General features: G+C 51.5%; 1 protein-coding gene across 5 annotated transcripts in view; it reads left to right on the top strand.

The window, feature by feature from the left end:
* The window catches only part of IGDCC3 (immunoglobulin superfamily DCC subclass member 3), a 49,922-nt gene extending 47,272 nt beyond the window's left edge, over positions 1–2,650 (top strand). For 3 of the 5 annotated variants that reach the window (XM_054667012.2, XM_510483.8, XM_054667013.2), the window contains exons 10-14: positions 197–388; positions 541–645; positions 1,074–1,212; positions 1,341–1,548; positions 1,791–2,650. In XM_054667012.2, coding sequence (XP_054522987.1) covers positions 197–388; positions 541–645; positions 1,074–1,212; positions 1,341–1,548; positions 1,791–2,030 — 884 coding nt within the window. In that variant the 3' untranslated portion in view covers positions 2,031–2,650. The remainder of the gene's footprint in view (positions 1–196; positions 389–540; positions 646–1,073; positions 1,213–1,340; positions 1,549–1,790) is intronic. The other 2 variants (XM_063794180.1, XM_009429362.5) reach the window with 1 other exon arrangement.
* Positions 2,651–22,175: the final 19,525 nt, after the last annotated feature.

Genomic DNA, 22,175 nt, shown 5'->3' with positions numbered 1-22,175 from the left:
GCTGTCAGGGCTGAGTCTACTTGGAGGAAAGGGCTTCTTTTTCTAATTCATAGGAAGGTGCTGCTTTCATAAGCACATGCCCTTGGCCAGAGGCCAGAGGGCTGTCAGGCTTTTGGGGGTCAGGGTCACAGGTGGAAGGTAGAAAGATAGAGCTTCCACTGGGTCCTCACATCGTGGCCTCCTTCTCTACCTGCAGCCCCTGCCCCACCCCCACTGTCAGTGCGAGTCCTGGGCAGCTCCTCCTTGCAGCTGCTGTGGGAGCCTTGGCCCCGGCTGGCCCAGCACGAGGGCGGCTTCAAGCTGTTTTACCGCCCAGCAAGCAAGACCTCCTTCACCGGCCCCATCCTGCTGCCTGGAACCGTCTCCTCCTACAACCTCAGCCAGCTCGGTGAGGCAGACACAGCCCAGAGCCTAGGGGGCTGGGCAGAGTGCGGCGCTGAGGGCCAGGAGGTGGCGTACAGGGGTCACCTCCCTTTCCTGGCTAGGACAGGGCACGTGGTGGGGCAGGGGCAGTTGCTCATCTGCCCTGCCTTCCTCCAGACCCCACTGCAGTGTATGAGGTGAAGCTGCTCGCCTACAACCAGCATGGAGATGGCAATGCCACAGTCCGCTTTGTGTCTTTGAGGGGAGCATCTGAGAGGACAGGTGAGGGCTGGGGATGGAGTGCGGGGCTGAGTGGGTGGGAAGCCGGGAAAGTAATGGGGTGAGTTAGCATGTGCCACGCTTGAAAACACAGGCGTAGACCACAGTTTGAAGCTTGGCCATGCACATGCTGGCTGTGTGACCTTGGTCAAGTTACTTAACCTCTCTGATCCCAGTTTTCTCTATAATACAGGGATAATAGTACCTACTTTACAAAGCTGTGGCAAGGATGAAATGGTCCATGCTATTCCTAGTATCTGGTAAAAAGAACCAAAAAGATTGGTCTGGAGTCCTGTAGGCAAAGTCAAAGGATGTTCCCACTCCCACTTGGGAGTGGGAGCAGCTGAAGGAAGAGGAGTCCCCAGAGGCTGGGTGTTTGGGAGTGCTTCAGACCTGGAGAGCCAAAGCCTCCAACCCGTCCCTGTCCCCAGCCTTGAGCCCACCATGTGACTGCCGGAAGGAGGAGGCCGCCAACCAGACGTCCACCACAGGCATCGTCATCGGCATCCACATCGGGGTCACTTGCATCATCTTCTGTGTCCTCTTCCTCCTGTTCGGCCAAAGGGGCAGGTGGGTCCTGGGCCAGGGAGAGGGGCTGGGCTGGTGTGTGGGGGACTAGGCCTAGAGAAGGTGAGTGTGGGCTCACTGCCTCTGTCTCTTTTCTCTCTCCCTCCCCCCAACTCTTGGCTAACCCTTAGGGTCCTCCTGTGTAAAGATGTGGAAAACCAGCTGTCCCCTCCACAGGGTCCCCGGAGCCAGAGGGACCCTGGCATTCTGGCCCTAAATGGGGCGAGACGGGGCCAGCGGGGCCAGCTGGGCCGAGACGAGAAACGTGTGGATATGAAGGAGCTGGAGCAGCTGTTCCCCCCGGCCGGCGCAGCAGGGCAGCCGGACCCCAGACCCACAGTGAGTGCCCATGTCTTAAACAAACCCCCGCCTCAGGCTCTGACACTGCCACCTTCCAATCCTGCCCCCCTTCACCTTGGCCATGGGCCTCGATCATTGGCCTTAGTCAAACTGCAGGTCTTCTCTTTGTGTCCCTGAGTCAGGCAGGGAGACCTGGAGACCCTAAGCCCCAAGTGGGGTTGAGTTGGAGCCTGGCGCCCTGGCCCTCAAGCTGACGCCTGTGTGACGGGCTCTTTCCCCAGCAGGATCCTGCAGCCCCCGCTCCGTGTGAGGAGACCCAGCTCTCCGTGCTGCCACTTCAGGGGTGCGGCCTGATGGAGGGGAAGACGACGGAGGCGAAGACGACGGAGGCCACGGCTCCCTGCGCCGGCCTGGCGGCTGCCCCACCACCCCCAGATGGAGGCCCTGGCCTCCTCAGTGAAGGCCAGGCTTCCAGGCCTGCAGCGGCCCGGGTTACCCAGCCAGCTCACTCGGAACAGTAGCCAGTGTCTGGCAGGCTCCAGAGGGTGGACGGAGCGGGGCCCATTCTCAGGTCAAAAGCAAGATTTCTACTGTCATGTGGGATTTGGATGGTCCTGGGGGCTCCCCAGCATTTCTATCCTGACTGCCTCTTGGGTTGTCAAAACCCAAGGCAGCCTTGACAGGGACCCCCCGGCCCTAACACCCATCAGGAGCTGGAGCAGTTCCTGCAGGAGCCTGTTCCTTCCCTGGGCTGACGCCCCCTTGCCTCTGCCTGGTACCCACGACTTGGAACTGAACTAACATTTTTCTTTAAAAAGCAAAACTTAAAAAAAAAAAAAAAAAAAAGGAGAGAGATAGAGGAAGGTGAATTAGACTCCAAAAGATGACCCTGCTGTAGCTGGGCCCTGACACTGTCACCCTCCACCAACCTTGTTTTCTCAGGATGGATTTTTGCTGTTTTGGCTCTCAGCACCTACCTCAGCCGGAATGAATGTCCTGGGGGGCAGTGGGGCGGTGGCCTCAGCCCCCTTACCCCACAGAGCCCGAATGCACTCCTACCTCAAGTCCCCTTGATGGGGACCCCCTCTCCCTTCCCACACTGTTGTCCAGAGTAAAAAAAAAAAAAAAAAAAAAAAAAAAAGCACTTCCCCGTTTCCAGGTGTGAAAGAAAAAAAAAGCACTTCCCCATTTCCAGATGTGAAAGAAAATGTCTACCTCAAGGCTCGCTGGCTCTGTGGGCTGTGTTGTCACTGGACCTGCCTCCCCGCCCCTCCTGCCCACAGCCCACCTACCTCTCCTGCAGAGGAGAGGCCAGAGGTTGGGCCACCAAGGGGAACTCTTGTGGCCTACAGAAATAGAAATGGATTGGGCAGAGAAAAAATGTGAAAGAAGCCAAAAATGAGAGGAAATTTGTTCCTTGAAGTATAAATTGTCCAAACGAGCCACCTCCCAGCACACCGCCTGTCCCCGTCTTGTCTGTCCACTCCCATTTTGAGCCAGCCCATCCTTGATGGGGATGCCCATGAGGAACCTGGGCTTGGGAGGGTGGCATCAGCTGGCCGCCTGCCTCCTGTGCTGCAGGCCCGGCCCCTGGAATGTACCATGTGTGGGATGGGTGTGTGGGAGGGTGAGGGGGTGTGGGTGTCCCCTGCAGAGGCGCCCCAGCCTCAGGCACCCAGCCAGCCTGATCCACTCCTCGACAGGGGAGCATCCACTGTTAGCAGCCATGGCCGGAAGCTATTTTTATACAAGGTGTGTTAAGGGTTATGTTCTTGTGACTTTTTCTTACTCTTTTCTGTTGTGGTGTTCTTTGAACTACTTAGTTAAGAAGAAAAGAAAACCAAGGAAACAAATACCTATTTTTGGTTATACTCAGAAACATTTTTTTAAATAGCAGAAGAAAAACTTTTTTTAAAGAAAAAAGATAAGTGTATTCCTTAAGAATGAGACCATAAATATCCCTGACCCCCAACCCTCTAGGGACACCTCCACCCTGAACTTTAGTTAATTAGCTGAAGAAGATAGAATTTGTGGTGTTTTCCTAGAAAACTAGAGCTGTGTCCGCGTGGACTTGGGGAAGGGTAGTCCCTTCCCTTCTCCCAAATGATGTGTGGATGCCCAGGGCTCCACAAAGCTCCAAGGCAGTGCCCCCTCTGTTCCCAAAGCAGCTTCTCTCGGGAGCCTCCCTCTCCCTTGGGAAGGGTGCGGCTGGGGCAGGAGGGGGCTGGGGGGCCACCTGGCCTTACTTGGGTTTTGTCACACTCTGCTCATTTTGACTGAATAAAAGTCCTGTTGCCAAAGTGAACCTGGAGTTTTTGGGTGGCTGTGTCAGGTCCTGGGGGAGGGGCTGCGGTGCTGGGTGGGCCAGGGCCCTCACAGGCCCAGAACCTGGGATAGTAACAGCAGACCCTATACACTACAGCTCTCTGCCACATGAGGCGCAGTTCCTGAGTCCTCACCCCTCCCTGTGACTAAGATATGCTAGTGACCGTCATCTCCATTTTATTTATTTTTTTGAGACAGTTTTTTACTCTGTTGCCAAGGCTGGAGTGCAATGGCACAATCTCAGCTCAACCACAACCTCTGCCTCCTGGGTTCAAGTAATTCTCCTGCCTCAGCCTCCTGAGTAGCTGGGATTACAGGAGTGTGCCACCACACCCAGCTAATTTTTGTATTTTTGGTAGAGACAAGGTTTCGCTATGTTGGCCAGGCTGGTCTCTAACTTCCGAACTCAAGCAATCTGCTCATCTCAGCCTCCTAAAGCGGTGAGATTACAGGCATGAGCCACCGTGCCTGGCTGGTCATCTCCATTTTATAGTTGATGAAACCAAGAAAAAAGAGGTGAAGGAAATGTCCAAAATCCCACACAGGCAGTTGGTCAGTCTGATCCTCACACAGGATCCGAGTCTGTATCCAGGCCAGGCTGCCAGGTTCCAGGCTCTGCATTCTGACCACCGCCCCACCCCTCCTTGGCCAGCAGCGAGGAGACTGCCTGCTCAGCCCACCAAGGTTAAGCGCTCTCCAGGTGCTGGCCAGGCAGGGCTGTGTGCTTTTCATGCACTGTCTATGAGGAAGGACTGGTTTCCTCCCGGTTCTGAAGCTGAGGAAACAGGCTGTGACTGAGTGATTCCCTCCAGGGCACTCAGCCAGGACTCCGGCCAGGCCTCTCTGTTCTGCCATTGTCTCTCAGTCCAGGCTCCTGAAGCCAGGTGCCTGGAGCTGCTATGGCTTAGGTTCGAGAGAGGCTGGGTTTAATGGCAGTTATGCTGACAAAGATCTGGAGGTCTCAGCTGGCCTCAAGCTTAGTAAGAGGCAGCAATATAATGCAGCTACTGCTGAATTTGAAAGCCTGGGTTCATACCCAGGAGGCTCAGCAGACCTGGAAAGCCAGGTTCTAAACCCAGGGGCACCTTTCGAGAGGAACGTACCAGGAGAGCAGTGGGTAAATTGGGCTCCCTGGCTATGGCTGGGGTGAGGGGGAGCTCTCTGGAGGGCCTCCTCACTCTCCCTACCCACCCTCACCCGGACCAGCTCAATATTTTTTCCCATATTTTTTCTGTCTTATTACATGTTGGCTTTTTTTTTTTTTTTTAATTTGAGACAGAGTCTCACTTTGTCGCCCAGCCTGGAGTGCAGTAGTGCGATCTCGGCTCACTGCAACCTCCGCCTCCCAAGTTCAAGCAATTCTCCTGCCTCAGCCTTCCGAGTAGCTGGGATTATAGGCACCAACCACCATACCTGGCTAATGTTTTGTAGTTTTGGTAGAGACAGGGTTTTGCCTTGTTGGCCAGGCTGGTCTCAAACTCCTGACCTCAGGTGATCCACCTGCCTCAGCCTCCCAAAGTGCTGGGATTACAGGCGTGAGCCACTGTGCCGAGCCCATGTTGGATTCTTGATGAAATTTCACTTGAAAGCAGGATTGTGATCCTAAAAGAACATCTGAAGGTACCTGGCCAGGCACTTCCAGAAGAGGCCTGTGGATAGCTGGGCCCGAGGTCAGGTCAGGACCAGTGACGGTGCTATGGATGCTGAACCAGGCAAGAGAGCGCTGAGGCCTATAGGGCGCCTATCCTGAGTCTCCAGGGAGGTTGCTGACTTTCCCTGATTATCCCAGGAAAGAACTATCTCAAATATAGATATGAAACTCTTTCTTTACACGGCACTTTGCACACATAGATGTTTTAACAACTTCAGCCATCCAAGGGCAGCCTGGGGAGGTGATTGTTCAAGTCAACCCTGTGGGGTTGGGGGAGTAGACAAGTAACATCCAGTGCCCCTGTCCCTTCTAAGAGTCCCAGATGGGAGGTGTCTGGAAATGTTTAGAAACCTCAAAATGGGCCAGGTGCAGTGGCTCACGCCTATAATTCCAGCACCTTGGGAGGTCAAGGTGGGCAGATCACCTGAGGTCAGGAATTCGAGACCAGCCTGGCCAACATGGAGAAACCCCCGTCTCTACTAAAACTACAAAAATTAGCCAGGCGTGGTAGTGCATGCCTGTAATCCCAGCTACTCGGGAGGCTGAGGCAGTAGAACTGCTTGAATCGGGGAGGCAGAGGCTGCAGTGAGCTGAGATCATGCCACTGCACTCCAGCCTGGGTGACAGAACAAGACTCTGTCTCAAAAAAAAAAAAAACAAAACAACAACAAAAACCCCCACAAAAATAAGGCTGGGTGCAGTGGCTCACGCGTATAATCCCAGCATTTTGGGAGGCCGAGGCAGGTGATCACCTGAGGTCAGGAGTTCAAGACCAGCCTGGCCAACATGGGGAAACCCCGTCTCTATTAAAAAATACAAAAATTACCCAGGCATGGTGGTGCCTGCCTGTAATCCCAGCTACTCGGGAGGCTGAGGTGGGAGAGTTGCTTAAACCTGGGAGGTGGAGGTTGCAGTGAGCCGAGATCATGACACTTCACTTCAGCCTGGGCAACAGAGCAAGACTCTGTCAAAAAAATAAAAATAAAAATCCACCAAAATATGATCATGCAGATATATGCAAATTGTATACAAAACACACACAAATGTAGGCAGGGCCTGCCCTAACCATCACAAGTCTCAGCCAGGCTTGGGTAGATGACAGAGCAGGGTTCTAGTGAGGAAGGTTAGCAGAAATAGGTGTCAAAGCTGAGTGGCCTGACTGGAATCCAGGTCCTGAGATCTCAAATAGCCCAGAGGCCTCAGGCTGAAGAACCCCCTCAAACCTCACTGCCCCCCACAAACTATCTTTGGGCAGAAATCTGCCACAACCAAGGCTGCAACCTGTTCCAATCATCTAAGGCTCTGTAACAAACAACCCTAAACCTTTTTTTTTCTTTGAGACGGAGTCTTTCTCTGTCACCCAGGCTGTAGTGCAATGGCATGATTTCTGCTCATTGCAACCTCTGCCTCCCGGGTTCAAGCAATTCTTGTGCCTCAGCCTCCCGAGTAACTGGGATTACAGGCCCACACCACCACACCGGGCTAATTTTTTGTATTTTTAGTAGAAATGCGATTTGCCATGTTGCCCAGGCTGGTCTGGAACTTCTGAGCTCAGACAATCTGCCTGCCTCGGCCTTCCAAAATGCTGGGATTACAGGCGTAAGACACCACGCCTGGCAGTTTTTTTTTTTTTTTTTTTTTTTTTTTGAGACCAAGTCTCACCCTGTCACCCAGGTTGGAGTGCAGTGGCGTGATCTCCACTCACTGCAACCTCCCCCTCCCAGGTTCAAGCGATTCTCCTGCCTCAGCCTTCTGAGTAGCTGGGATTATAGGCACCTGCCACCATGCCCAGATAATTTTTTGTATTTTTAGTAGAGACGGGGTCTCACTGTTTTAGCCAGGATGGTCTCGATCTCCTGACCTCGTGATCCACCTGCCTCGGCCTCCCAAGGTGCTGGGATTACAGGTATGAGCCACCATGCCCGGCCTTTTTTTTTTTTTTTTAAGAGACAGGGTCTCACTGTGTTGCCCAGACTAGAGTGCCGTCAAACCTCGGTGGTTTCACATCACATTTATTTGGCTTACAAATATGCAGTCTGGGCAGGGCTCAGGGGCAGCTGTCTCTGCTCCACTCTGCATCAGCGTGGGCAGCTTGAAGCCTGGGGGCTGGGATCCCCTGAAGGCTCCCTCCCTCCCGCGTCTGGTGGCTGATGCTGGCTGTGAGCCCAGCACCTCCACATGGCCTCTCCGTGTGGCCTGGGCTTCCTCACAGCATGGTGGCTGGGTTCCAAGGACAAGCGTCCTGAGAGAGAGAGCCAGGTGGAAACTGCAACATCATTTCTACGCCGGCCCGGGTGACACAGCATCACTTCTGCTATAGTCAGCTCTTTAGAACAAGTCGCTAAGGCAAGCCACATTCAGGGAATTCAAGGGGAATTAGAGTCTTCTTTTCAATGGAGGGTCAAAGAATGTATGGACTGTTTTAAAATGACCACAGGGGCCGGGTGCAGTGGCTTACCCGCCGGGGAGAATTACTTGAGCCCAGGAGGTGAAAGTAGCAGTGAGCCGAGATCATGCCACTGCACTCCAGCTTGGACTATAGAGTGAGACTCCATCTCAAATAAATAGATAAATAAACAAATAAAATGACCACAGGGCCACTCCGGAGGGACAGGTGGGGAACAAATATGAGCCAGGAGGCAGGGAGGGGAGGAAAGCTTTACCCCATGGCCCTGGGACTGTGCATGAGGCTGGCGGGGACACAGCTGGGGACGGCAGGAGACAGAGGGTGCCCCGAACTCCTATGGGGACACTGGGGCTGGACACAGGGAATGAGTGAGTGGGGGCAACTAAGGCTGGGGGCCTGCCTTGAATTCTGGGTTAAGGCTTGAGTCAGGGAGGGGAACAGCTAAACCCATGGCCCTCTCTCAAAGAGGTATTAGAGGGCTGGGCACAGTGGCTCACTGTGTAATCCCAGCACTTTGGGAGGCCAAGGCAGGAAGACAGCTTGAGGCCAGGAATTCGAGACCATCTGGACAACATGGCAAAATCGTCTCCACACAAAATTTAAAAATTAGCCAGGCATGGTGACACATGCCTGTAATCCCAGCTACTCAGGAGGCTGAGGTGTGAGGATCGCTTGAGCCTGGGAGGTTGAGGCTATAGTGAGCCAAGATCGTGCCATTGCACTCCAGTTTGGGTGACAGAGGGAGAACCTGTCTTAAAAAAAAAAAAAGGTATGAGGGGACTTAGGGGACTGATCTGAGGGCTTTGTTGCTCCCCTGGGCCCCCCTGGAGCTACCTTGGAACGGAGAGGGAGCAGGGAGAAGAAGGGGCTGAGAGGAGGCCGAGGAGGAGCCTGGCTGGCAGAGAAGGGAAGGGCTCCTTGGACTCAAGAGGGATGGACACTGAGTTCCCACAAACGTGGATGGCCCCTTGGTCACCGTGCACCACGTGCCACCACCACAAGGCAGGGTTGGCCCTGGCTATTACTCCAGAATAGCCACCCTCTGACCAGGCTCTGCTCCCCACAGCTTCTCCTCGTCATGGTGCCTCTTCCTGCAGATGTCTCTCCCGCTCTCTGGAGGGGCTTCCTTCCCCGAGGCCCAGGATGCCCTATGCTGCATTTTGTCTCATTGCCTCAAAAGCTGGCTCCCCATTATGTGGACTTGTGCTGCCAGCACTTTCTTCGTAACCACTGAAGGAATCAGAGTGTCTGACTGGGAGTACTGGGGACACTGTCACAAAGCTACCAAGAAAGAATACTTTGGTTCAATCCCGGCTGCTATAGTAGTGTCTTGGGTCAAGAATTGGAGAGTTTTGTGCCTGGAAGCTTGAGGTCATCTCTCCCGTGGCCAGCAAGTCCCCAGTTATTGGGCTGAGGCTGGGGTGAGGAGAACCAGAGCCCCAGCAGGATCAGAGAACAGTGAGGTGTCTCCTTCCATGCCTAGCTGGGGTGTCACCTTATATGGGGGACCTTCTCCAACTCAGCTGGTGGCTATGCCTTCAGCCCTTTGCCACCTGGGAGCTAGTACAGAGCTCAGAGCCAGTGCCCTGCTATTGAGAGCAACGAGCTGTCACTGTTCCCTGTCTTCTAGTGAGAAGCATGGCACCCTCTGGAGCTAAGAAGGTGGTGGCCATGGCCCAGGCTGTGGACACTAGAATCCAACTGATGTGGTTTGAACCCCTGGCTCTGCTATTTCCTAGTTGTGTAACTGTGAGCAAACGATTTAACTTCTTTACACCTCTGTTTCCTTGTCTGTAAAATAGAGATAATATGCCCCTACCTCAAAGGGTTGTCGACCCAGCTGGGTTCTTTGCAGAAATTGATGAGCTGATTCGAAAATTTATACGGAAATGCAAGGGATCCCAAATAGCTAAAACAATCTTGAAAACAAAGAACAAAGTTGGAGGACTCATACTTTCTTGGTTTACTACAAAGCTACAATAATTAAAAAGTGTATTCCTGGCATCTGGGCAAACATATATCTCAATAAAATAGCACCAACAATCCAGAAATAAACTCTCACATTTATAGTCAATTGGTTTTTGACAAGGGTGCCAAGACAATTCAGTAGAGAAAGAAAAGTCTTTTCAAAAAATGGTGCTAGGACAACTGGATATTCACATGCAAAGAAATGAATCTGGACCCTTTACACCATACAAAAAAAACTAACTCAGACTGGGCATGGTGGCTCATGCTTGTAGTCCCAGCTACTCAGGAGGCTGAAGCTAGAGGATTACCTAAGCCCAGGAGTTTGAGGTTATAGTGAGCTATGATGGCACCACTGCTCTCCAGCCTGGGTGACAGAGGGAGATCCTGTCTCAGAACAAAACAAAAAAAAACAAACAAACCCTAAAACAACAACAAAACAACAACAACAACAACAAAGTCGAAATATGTAGCTACTGTATGACCCAGCAGTTTCATTCCTAGCTGTATACTCAGGAGAAATGAAAACATATGCTTGCCCGGGCGTGGTGGCTCACGCCTGTAATCCCAGCACTTTGGGAGGCCGAGGTGGGCAGGTCACTTGAGGTCAGGAGTTCAAGACCAGCCTGGCCAACATGGTGAAACCCCGTCTCTACTAAAAATACAAAAATTAGTCGGGTGTGGTGGTGTGTGCCTGTAGTCCCAGCTACTCAGGAGGCTGAGGCAGGAGAATCGCTTGAACCCGGGAGGCGGAGGTTGCAGTGAGCCAAGATCACACCACTGCAGTCCAGCCTGGGTGATAGAGTGACTCCATCTCAAAAAAAAAAAAAAAAAAAAGAAAAAGAAAAAAGAAAACATATGCTTGCACAAAAATTTGTACATTGATGTTCACAGCAGCATTAGCCACGGTAGATAAAAGGCAGAAACAACTGTCCATCAGCTGATGAATGCAGAAACTAAGTGTGGTCAATCCACACAATGAGATATTATTTAGCAGATTAAAAAAAATACTGAAATGAAACGAGTACGTGCTGCAACATCGATGAACCTGGAAAACATTACACAGGTACTAAGTGAAAGAAGCCAGTCTCAAAGTCCCACATATTGTACAATTCCATTTATAGGATATGTCCAGAACTGGCAAGTCTATAGGGACCAAAAGCAGATTGACGGGGGCTAGGGGTTGGGAGAAAATGGGGAATGACAGCTAATGGGTACAGGGTTTCTTTTTGGGGTGATGAAAATATCCTAAAATTGTAATGATAGTTGCACAATCCTGAATATACTAAAAACCATTGAATTGTTCACCTAAATGGCGAATTGCATGGAACATGAATTATACCTTGATAGAGCTGTTATTTAAAAAAAAAAGAGGTTGAGAGGATTCACTGAGTTCATGTAAGTGAAGCGCACAGTTTAAGTGTTCAAATGATCCCACTGTAATAGGCAGAGAAACTGGAGCAGGCAAGGCAAAGCAACCCTAAGTTGGGGGAGGGGGGAGAGGAATGCCGGGGAGAGGGGAGCAGGATAAAGAAGCAAGCAAGCAGCCAGGCGCGGTGGCTCACACCTGTAATCCCAGCACTTTGGGAGGCTGAGGCGGGTGGATCACAAGGTCAGGAGTTTGAGACCAGCCTGGTGAACATGGTGAAACGCCGTCTCTACTAAAAATACAAAAATTAGCCGGGCGCAGTGGCGGGCGCCTATAATCTCAGCTACTTGGGAGGCTGAGGCAGGAGAATTGCTTGAACCCAGGAGGCAGAGGTTGCAGTGAGTCAAGATTGTGCCACTGCACTCCAGCCTGGGCGACAAGTGCAAAACTCTGTCTCAAAAAAAAAGGAGGAGGAGGAGAAAGAGAAGGAGGAGGAGGAGGAAGAAGAAGAAGAAGAGGAAAAAGAAAGAAAGAAGGAAGGAAGGAAGAAAGAAGAAGAAAGATAGAAGAGTGAGCTTGAAGGGCCTCCTGCAGCTGGCCTGGCCTCCCTGGAGCCCAGGGAGCCTCTGGTTCCAAGCATAGCAGCCTGGAAGCTGCGCTCCTGGGAGGGCTGTGACTGGCGGACTTTGCTGCCACCCAGTGGAATTAACAAGGATTACAGCCACGGGAACAGAGGCCTGATCCCTACTGGTGACTAATTGAGCCCAGCAATTAAGATGCTCTGGGCCCCATAGGAGAGAGACAGACCCTCAGTGAGCTGACAATCTATAGGCTTGAATACAAGTAACTGCTATCTATTCAAATACTTATGTGGGTGAGTACCAGCAGCACATTGTAGAAACGGAAGGAAATGATCCTGAAGTGCTGGATTAAGGAAGGCTTTGAAAAGGAGTGGAAACAGGGGAAAGGGCATCCAAGGCTGCAGGCACAGCATGAGCAAAGCTTGGGAGGTGTGCAAGTGCATGGGGAACTCACTGAGCAGGCCCAAGTCTTCCATTTGCTGCATGGGGCCTGCCACCTAACAGATGGTCAATAAATATATGAATGACCACTAAATTTCTAGAGCATATGCTTTTTGTAGGGTCGATGTGTCTGAGGAAAGCCTTACATGGTTTCCAGGTGGACAGAAAGTCATCGAGAGGGTCAGATAGCCTAGAGTTTCCTCAGGGAAGGGAAGGAGCCCCTATGGAGTCCTCCCAATGATAATGATGCTACTTCTGTTATTACAGAAGTAGCATCCTGTCATGCAGGCTGGAGTGCAGTGGCGTGATCTTGGCTCACTGAAACCTCTGCCTCCCTGGCTCAAGCAATTCTCCTACCTCAGCCTCCCAAGTAGCTGGAATTACAGGCGCCCACCACCACGCCTGGCTAATGTTTGTATTTTTAGTAGAGACAGGGTTTCGCCATGTTGGCCAGGCTGGTTTCAAACTCCTGACCTCAAGTGATTCGCCCACGTCTCAGAGTGCTGGGATTACAGATGTGAGCCACAGCAACCGGCCTATTTTTTTTTTTTATTGTATTGTACTGTTTTTTTGTTTTGTTTTGTTTTGAGACAGAATCTCACTGTGTCACCCAGGCTGGAGTACAGTGGTGCAATCTCAGCTCACTGCAACCTCTGCCTTGTGGGTTCAAGCAATACTCCTGTCTCATCCTCCCGAGTAGCTGGGATTACAGGTGCCCACCACCACACTCGGCTAATTTTTGTATTTTTTTAGTAGAGACGGGTTTCACCATGTTGGCCAGACTGGTCTCAAACACCTGACCTTAGGTGATCTGCCCACCTCGACCTCCCAAAGTGCTAGGATTACAGGCCTGAGCCACTGCACCCGGCCTGTATCGTATTTTTATTTATTTATTTATTTATTTATGAGATGGAGTCTTGCTCTGTCTCACCCAGACTGGAGTGCAGAGGCGCGATCTCGGCTCACTGCATCCTCTGCCTTCCGGGTTCAAGTGATTCTCCTGTATCAGCCTCCCAAGTAGCTAGAACAACAGGCATGTGCCACGACACTCGGCTAATTTTGTATTTTTAGTAGAGATGAGGGTTCACCATGTTGGCCAGGCTGGTCTCGAACTCCTGACCTCAGGTGATCCACCCACCTCAGCCTCCCAAAGTGCTGCGATTACAGGCATAAGCCACCACGCCTGTCCTTTTTTTTTTTTTTTTTTTTTTAAAGACGGGGTCTCACTCTGTCACCCAGGCTGGAGTGCAGTGGTATAATCTCGGCTCACTGCAACCTCCACCTCCCAGGTTCACGTAATTCTTCTGCCTCAGCCTGCTGAGTAGCTGAGACTACAGGTGTGCACCACCACCACACCTGGCTAATTTTGGTATTTTCTGGAAGAGACGGGATTTCCCCGTGTTGGCCAGGCTGGTCTCAAACTACTGGCCTCGAGTGATGTGCCTGCCTCTGCCTCCCAAAGTTCTGGGATTACAGGCGTGAACCACCAGGCCCGGCCATATTTTTTTGTACTTTTAGTAGAGACAGGGTTTCACCATGTTGCCCAGGCTGGTCTCCAACCCCTGAGCTCAAGTGATCCAGCTGCCTCGGCCTCCCAAAGTGCTGGGATTACAGGCACGAGCTATGGCACCCAGCTAGTTATTACATCTTATGGCATTTGTTTGTTTGTTTGTTTTTAGACGGAGTCTTGCTCCGTCGCCCAGGCTGGAGTGCAATGGTGCAATCTTGGCTCACTGCACCCTCTGCCTCCCGGGTTCAAGCAATTCTCCTGTCTCAGCCTCCCAGGTAGCTGGGACTACAGGCGCATGCCACCATGCCCGGCTAATTTTTGTATTTTTAGTAGAGACAGAGTTTCACCTTATTGGTCAGGCTGGTCTCGAACTCCTGACCTCAGGTGATCCACCCCCACCTCGGCCTCCCAATGTTCTGGGATTACAGGCGTGAGCCACCACGCCCGGCTTCTTAGGGCGTTTTGTAGACACCTCCGTATCACCTCATGTGCGTCTCTCACAGCCGTGCAGTGGGTAGAGCTGGGCTTGCTGTCATCCTCCCATCTGAGATGAGGAAACCAAGGCTCCGAGAAGGGAGGTGGTGGAGCTGGGGCTTGAACCTCAGACTCCTTGTTCGAAGCCCATGCTGTTAACTTACATCTATGTATGGAGGAAAAGATGACAGGGGAGCCCAGTCGGGGGCGGTGGGGTGGGGGGGCGGTGGGGCGGGAGGGGCGGCGGTCTAAATTAACTAAAAGGGAGATTTTCTTTTTGAAGAGTGAGAAGAGACCCAGGAATGTCGGCCCCCCTGCCTCCCTGAGTGGGACGGTTGAGGAGGTTGGGCACATCCTAAAATGCAGGCTGGGTCTGTAACCTACCACAGCTCCACACTGCTCCCAGAGGAGTCCAGTGCCTTTGGCCTGGCAATCAAGGTCCCCTCAAAAGACGCAGCCTAGCCCAGTGGTTAAAAGCGTGGGCTCGGCCAGGCGTGGTGGCTCACGCCTGTAATCCCAGCACTTTGGGAGGCCGAGTTGGGTGGATCAGGAGGTCAGGAGATTGAAACCACCCTGGCTAACATGGTGAAACCCCATCTCTACTAAAAATACAAAAAATTAGCCGGGAGTGGTGGCAGGCACCTGTAGTCCCAGCTACTCGGGAGGCTGAGGCAGGAGAATCGCGTGAACCCAGGAGGGAGAGGTCACAGTGAGCCAAGATCGTGCCTCTGCACTCCAGCCTGGGCAACAGAGCCAGACTCTGTCTCAAAAAAGAGTGTGGGCTCAGGACTGCAATCCCTGCTCCCCACGGTTCAGTTGTGTGACCAAGTGGGCGTCCTCTGGTGCCACTGTTTCCTCCTCTGTAAACTATGGATAAGGAGAGCACCTACCTCATAGGTTGTGAGTAGTAGGAGAGTCAGGATGCATGAAGCACTTAGTCCTGTGCTTGCTGTTGTTGTTATTATTAATTAGAGCAGACTGTAATTTTTTGCTCCTATCATCAGGTCCAACCCTCCAAGCTCGGCTCCTGGCTTCTCCCAGATACGCCATGCACTGCGCTGCCTCCCGGCCTTTCTGCAGGCTGTTACTTCAGCCCGGAACCACTCCTTCCCACTACCCCTTCTCTCCAGATCCTGACAAACACAGCTCCTCCTGATGTCTTCCTTGTTCCTCTCCAGCTAGAGCCACTTCAGGCTCTTAGTGCTACTCCACGGCGGCACTGATGGGTCATAAAGAGGTAAACACACCACACCTGTCCTTAGAAAACGTAATCCTTGCCAGGCACGGTGGCTCACACCTGTAATCCCAGCACTTTAGGAGGCCCAGGCACGTGGATCACCTGAGGTCGGGAGTTCAAGACCAGCCTGACCAAGATGGAGAAACCCCCATCTCTACTAAAAATACAAAATTAGTTGGGCGTGGTGGCGCATGCCTGTAGTCCCAGCTACTTGGGAGACTGAGGCAGGAGAATCACTTGAACCCGGGAGGCAGAGGTTGCGGTGATCCGAGATTGCTCCATTGCACTCCAGCCTGGGGCACAAGAGCGAAATTCCATCTCGAAAAAAAAAAAAAAGAGGCCGGGCGCAGTGGCTCACGCCTGTAATCCCAGCACTTTGGGAGGCCGAGGCAGGTGGATCACGAGGTCAGGAGATCGAGACCATCCTGGCTAACACAGTGAAACCCCGTCTCTACTAAAAAAATTACAAAAAATTAGCCGGGCGTGGTGGCGGGCGCCTGTAGTCCCAGCTACTCCGGAAGCTAAGGCAGCAGAATGGCGTGAACCTGGGAGGCAGAGCTTGCAGTGAGCCGAAATCGCAGAACTGCCCTCCAGCCTGGGCAACAGAGCGAGACTCGGTCTCAAAAAAAAAAAAAGAAAAAGAAAACGTAATCCTCGGCTGGGCTCAGTGGCTCACGCCTGTAATCCCAGCACTTTGGGAGTCCAAGGCGGGTGAATCACAAGGTCAAGAGATTGAGACCATCCTGGCCAACATGGTGAAACCCCGTCTCTACTAAAAATACAAAAATTAGCTGGGAGTGATGGCACGCGCCTGTAGTCCCAGCTACTCGGGAGGCTGAGGCAGGAAAATCGCTTGAACCCAGGAGGCAGAGGTTGCAGTGAGCTGAGATCGCATCACTGCACTCCAGCTGGACAACAAAGTGAGACTCCATTTCAAAAAAAAGTAATCCTTGGCCCGGTGCACTGGCTCACACCTGTAATCCCAGCACTTTGGTTTGGGAGGCTGAGGCAGGTGCATGGCTTGAAACCAGCCTGGGCAACTCCAGTGGGACTTCTCTCATACAGAGCTACTTCCTTCTGCAGATCATTATGCACAGTATGTATGTCTGTCACTCTGCTCTGAGAATCTAAGATTACGTTTTCTTCTTACTATTTTTGAGACAGGGTCTCACTCTATTGTCCAGGCTGGAGTGCCGTGGTATATTCACAGTTCACTACAGCCTCAACCTCCTGGGCTCAAACAATCCTCCTGCCTCAGTCTCCCAAGTCGCCTAGATTACTAACGTGCACCACCATGCCGTAATTTTTATATTTTTTTGTAGAGACAGGGTTTCACCATGTTGCCCAGGCTGGTCTGGAACTCCTGAGCTCAAGTGATCCTCCTGCCTCAGCCTCCCAAAGTGCTGGGATTACAGGTGTGAGCCTCTGAGCCCTGCCTTGGATTACATTTTCTAAGGACAGGTGTGGTGTTCTTATGTCTTTATGAACCACAAGTGCCACCATGGAGTAGCACTAAATCCTCAAATATTTGTGGAAAGAAAGCACGAAATCAGGACAGGAAAGAGGAAGACGGAGGCCGGGTATGGTGGCTCACACCTGTAATCCCAGCACTTTGGGAGGCCGAGGCGGGCGGATCACAAGGTCAAGAGATCGAGACCATCCTGGCCAATATGGTGAAACCCTTCTCTACTAAAAATACAAAAATTAGCTGGGCATGGTGGCGTGCGCCTGTAGTCCCAGCTACTTGGGAGACTGAGGCAGGAGAATTGCTTGAAACCAGGAAGCGGAGGTTGTGGCAAGCTGAGATCGCACCATTGCACTCCAGCCTGGCCACAGAGCAAGAAACCGTCTTAAAAAAAAAAAAAAAAAAAAAAAGGAGGAAGAGTGAAAGAAGGAAGGAGAAAGAGAAGATGAAGGGAAAGGACAGAAATAGATGAAAGGTGAATAAAGCTAAGGGAGACTTGAAGAGACACCAGCCTGGCTCCATTTACCTTCTCACAACTTCAGGGAAAAGAACATGAAGATGGGACCTCTGGAAATGTGCAGCTCTTCCTTGAGCCACGGTATTGAAATGGACTTTGAAAACCTCAGAGTCGGCTGGGCACGGTGGCTCACACCTGTAATCCCAGCACTTTGGGAGACCGAGGCGGGTGGATCATTTGAGGTCAGGAGTTTGAGACCAGCCTGCATAACATGGTGAAACCCCGTCTCTACTAAAAATACAAAAATTAGCTGGACGTGGTGGCAGGCACCTATGATCTCAGCTACTCAGGAGACTGAGGCAAGAGAATCACGTGAACCCAGGAAGCAGAGGTTGCAGTGAGCCAAGATGGCACCACTGCACTCCAGCCTGGACAACAGAATGAGACTCTGTCTCAAAAAGAAAAAAACAAAAAACAAAAAACAGAGAAAACCTCAGAGTGGCTCTGTATCTTCAGCCACACTGAAGCTCAATTTCCTCATTGGTAATAGAGATAATAATGGTACTTATCTAATTGGGTTGTTATGAGGATCAAATGAGAAAAATAACTGGAAAATCCTTGGCGCCTGGTGTAAAGTAAGCACTCAATAAATGCCGTGTATTGCGATGGTGATGGTTGGGTGATTCTGAGAATTCCAGATGTCCCGTAAATGACCGCACACTGCTACCAGAGGGAGGTGCTCCCTAGGCTTGAAGAGACGCCTGTTGTCCTGGAGCCTGGCCCAGCGGTCACTCGGAGGTCACAATGCTGTCTCCAGGCCTCCCCGCAACCCCCACAAGATACACAATAAAGACTCCTGATTGCCTGATTAAAGGAAGCGGATACACAATTAATTTCAATTTTAGACCGAAAGCCCCCTCCCACCTTTAAAGAAGCATTGCATAGCCTATTTCAATTTACACACTGAGCCAATGTGGAATTTTCCAGTGTGTTCTGTGGCCTTTGAAGTGACCAGACCAGACTATTGATTTATTTCCAACTAATCTCTCTCTTTGAACCCAGAAGGGTCAAGGTTAATTATATAATAAAACATACTGTGCCCAGCTGCCCCTCTAAGGGCGCAGGGAGCCCCCTGACCTTTCTGTGCCGGCGAGTGGTGGATCGTATTTCTGATCCCTTCCCCGCATTCATTTCCTTCATCAGGGCCCATTAAGAAGGAGAAAGGAAAAAAGAAGAAAAAAAAAAAAACCCGGCCCCTCATTTCCTCTCTGAGAGATAAATTTTAATTTGCTGGAAACCAACAAAGGTGATCTAAGCCATGTTTCCAGGCTGCCCCCTTGGGCTGGAAAATCTTGCAGGGAGCATCTACTCTGGAGCCACTGGGAAATGGGGTGAGGGTGGTAGGGGGCAACAAAGGGGTGCAGACCCCTGGGTCTGCATCTCCCACGAAGGGGAAGTCCCCAGAGTCCACAGCCAGGTCCCCACTAAGCCTTCCTTCCCTGCTGAGGTGACAGTTAACCAATGGCCCTGGCTTCCCAGGCATGTTCTCTCAGTCAGTCCCCAACAGCCACCCAGATGGGCACCAGCACAAGCCCTGCTTTCCCTGATGATGAAATAGGCTCTGAGTGGCACCAGAACTGCTTCCAGGTGTCACACGGAGGAGGTGGAAGTCCCGTGGCTTTTTTTCTGCTTTTTAAAATCATGGGTTTTCTTCTCCCACAGCCTCCCACCCTAGGGAAACAACATGGCAAACACTTTTTTTCCATTGTTAAAAAAAAAAGAGAAAAATGGTTGGATGCAGTGGCTCATACCTCCCAGCACTTTGGGAGGCTGAGGTGGAAGGATCACTTGAGCCCAGAAGTTTGAGACCAGCCTGGGCAACATAGCGAGACTTTCTTTTCTTTTTTCTTTTTTTCTTCTTCTTCTTTTATTTATTTATTTTTTTTTTGAGACAGGGACTCACTCTATCACCCAGGCTGGAGTGCAGTAGTGCGATCATGGCTCACTGCAGCCTCAACCTCCCCGGGCTCAGGTGATCTCCCACCTCAGCCTCCTCAGTAGCTGGGACTATAGGGATGCACCATCACATCTGGCAACTTTTTTTTTTTTTTTGTAGAGACAGGATTTTGCCATGTAGGCTAGTCTCGAACTCCTGGGCTCAGTGATCTGTCCACCTTGGGCTCCCAAAGTGCTGAGATTACAGGCGTGAGCCACTTCTTTTCTTTTTCTTTTTCTTTTTTTTTTTTTTTTTGAGACGAAGTCTCGCTCTGTCGCCCAGGCTGGAGTGCAGGGGCGCGATCTTGGCTCATTGCAACCTCCGCCTCCTGGGTTCAAGTGATTCTCTTGCATCACCCTCCTGAGTAGCTGGGATTACAGGCAGGCACCACCTCGCCTGGCTAATTTTTGTATTTTTAGTAGAGACGGGGTTTCACCATGTTGGTCAGGCTGGTCTTGAACTCTTGACCTCATGATCTGCCTGCCTCAGCCTCCCAAAGTGCTGGGATTATAGGCATGAGCCATGCACTGGCCTGATTTCTTTTCTTTTTTTTTTTTTTTGAGACAGTTCTCCCTCTGTCACCTAGGCTGGAGTGCAGTGGCATTATCTCTCAGCTTACTGCAATCTCCACCTCCGGGGCTCCAGCGATCCTCGCGCCTAAGCCTCCCAAGTAACTGGGATTACAGGTACCTGCCACCATGCCTGGCTAATTTTTTGTAGAGACTGGTTTCACCAGGTTACCCAAGCTGGGTCTTGAACTCCTGGACTCAAGAGATCCTCCAGCCTCAATCTGCCTTCCAAAGTGCTGGGGTTACAGGTGCCTGCCACCACCCGCAGCTAATTTTTGTACTTTTAGAAGAGACAGGGTTACAACATGTTGGCCTCAGGCTGGGTGCAGTGGCTCATACTTGTAATCCCAGCACTTTGGAAGGCCGAGGCAGGCAAATTACTTGAGGTCAGGATTTCGAAACCAGCATGGCCAACATGGTGAAACCCTGTCTCTACTAAAATACAAAAATTACCCCCAGTAGGGAGGGAAGAAGGGAAGGAGTGTGCATAGCTCCTAGGTGAATTAGTGTTAGCCACGGGAGGATGGTGGTACATGCCTGTGATCCCAGCTACTCTGGAGGCTGAAACAGGAGAATCGCTTGAACCTAGGAGGCGGAGGTTGCAGTAAGCCAAGATCACGCCAGTGCACTCCAGCCTGGGTGACAGAGTGAGACTCTATCTCTTTGCTCCCCCTTTTCCAGAGCAGCCCCAGCCGCTCTTGTTTCCCATGGTGCTGACACTTCTGAAAGGGACAAGGCCAGTTATCCTGCAGAGTAACCCACAGTGTGGATTTGTCTCATGTTTCCTCCTGACTACTTAGTCAGATATGTTTGGTGTAAACAGCTCAGAGGGCAAGCTGTGTCCTTTTCAGTGCATTACATCTGGAGGCTCCCGATGCTGGCCTGCCCTGATTTTGGTGAGGGGCCTGGATTTTCAGCTGGAAGGCCGGTGCGTGTTCTCGCCTCCTGGAGGCACCCCCAGCATGGAGGGAAGAGGGGAAGGAATGTGCATAGCTCCTCGGTGAATTAGTGTTAGCCACGGGAGGAGCACAGTCTCTGGGACTCTTCGATCCCCACAGACGACAACCAAAAACTCAGAAGGAAGTCCGTCCATCACAGCCTGAGACGCACTCTCCCAGTGCCTCTCCCTGGACCATTTCTCAGTGTGTCAAGGGCCCTGTTACCTCCATGAGGTCTTCATGATTCTCTTGGGCAGAAGCAGTTGCTCCCTCCTCTCTCCTTCTGCAACCCTTCGCCTCATTTTCCTGCTTGCTGCAATGTGTTAGAGTTCACTGTGAGGCTCTTACTGCCCCTGTATATCCAGGCCCAGTAGAGAAGCCCAGGCCCAGGGCCCAGCAGAGAAGCTTCTCCATAAATATTTGTCAAATAAATCGTAACTCAGCTGAAATCAGTCTGCCTTGTGGTCAATTTTACATTTTATTTATTTATTTATTTACAGATAGAGTCTCACTCTGTCGCCAGGCTGGAGTGCAGTGGCGTGATCTCGGCTCACTACAACCTCTGACTCCCTGGTTCAAGCAATTCTCCTGCCTCAGCTTCCCAAGTAGCTGGGACTACAGGCATATGCCACCACACCCAGCTAATTTTTGTATTTTCAGTAGAGATGGGGTTTTACCATGTTGGCCAGGCTGGTGTCAATCTCCTGACCTCATGATCCGCCCACCTCGGCTTCCTAAAGTTCTGGGATTACAGGCATGAGCCACCACGCCTGGGCTTTTTTTGTTTTTTGAAACAGAGTATTGCTCTTGTTGCCCAGGTTGTAGTGCAATGGCGCGATCTCTGCTCACCGCAACCTCCACCTCCCGGGTTCAAGCGATTCTCCTGCCTCAGCCTCCCGAATAGCTGGGATTACAGGCATGCACCACCATACCAAGCTAATTTTGTATTTTTAGTAGAGATGGGGTTTCTCCATGTTGGTCAGGCTGGTCTCGAACTCCTGACCTCAGGTGATCCGCCCACCTTGGCCTCCTAAAGTGCTGGGATTACAGGTGTGAGCCACTGTGCCCGGCCTTATTTATTTATTTACTTACTTATTTTTGAGACAGAGCCTCACTCTGTTACCCAGGTTGGTGTGCAGTGGTGTGATCTCAGCTCACTGCAACCTCTGCATCCTGGGTTCAAGCGATTGTCCTGCCTCCGCCTCCCAAGTAGTTTGGACTACAGGCGCCCACCACCACACCCAGCTAATTTTTGTATTTTTAGTAGAGATGGGGTTTTAC

Source organism: Pan troglodytes, chromosome 16, assembly GCF_028858775.2.
Source record: "Pan troglodytes isolate AG18354 chromosome 16, NHGRI_mPanTro3-v2.0_pri, whole genome shotgun sequence".
In the NCBI taxonomy this organism is placed as follows: Eukaryota; Metazoa; Chordata; class Mammalia; order Primates; family Hominidae; genus Pan; species Pan troglodytes.
The sequence above is the reverse complement of the archived record's forward strand: the minus strand, read 5'-3'. Positions and strand labels throughout refer to the sequence as shown.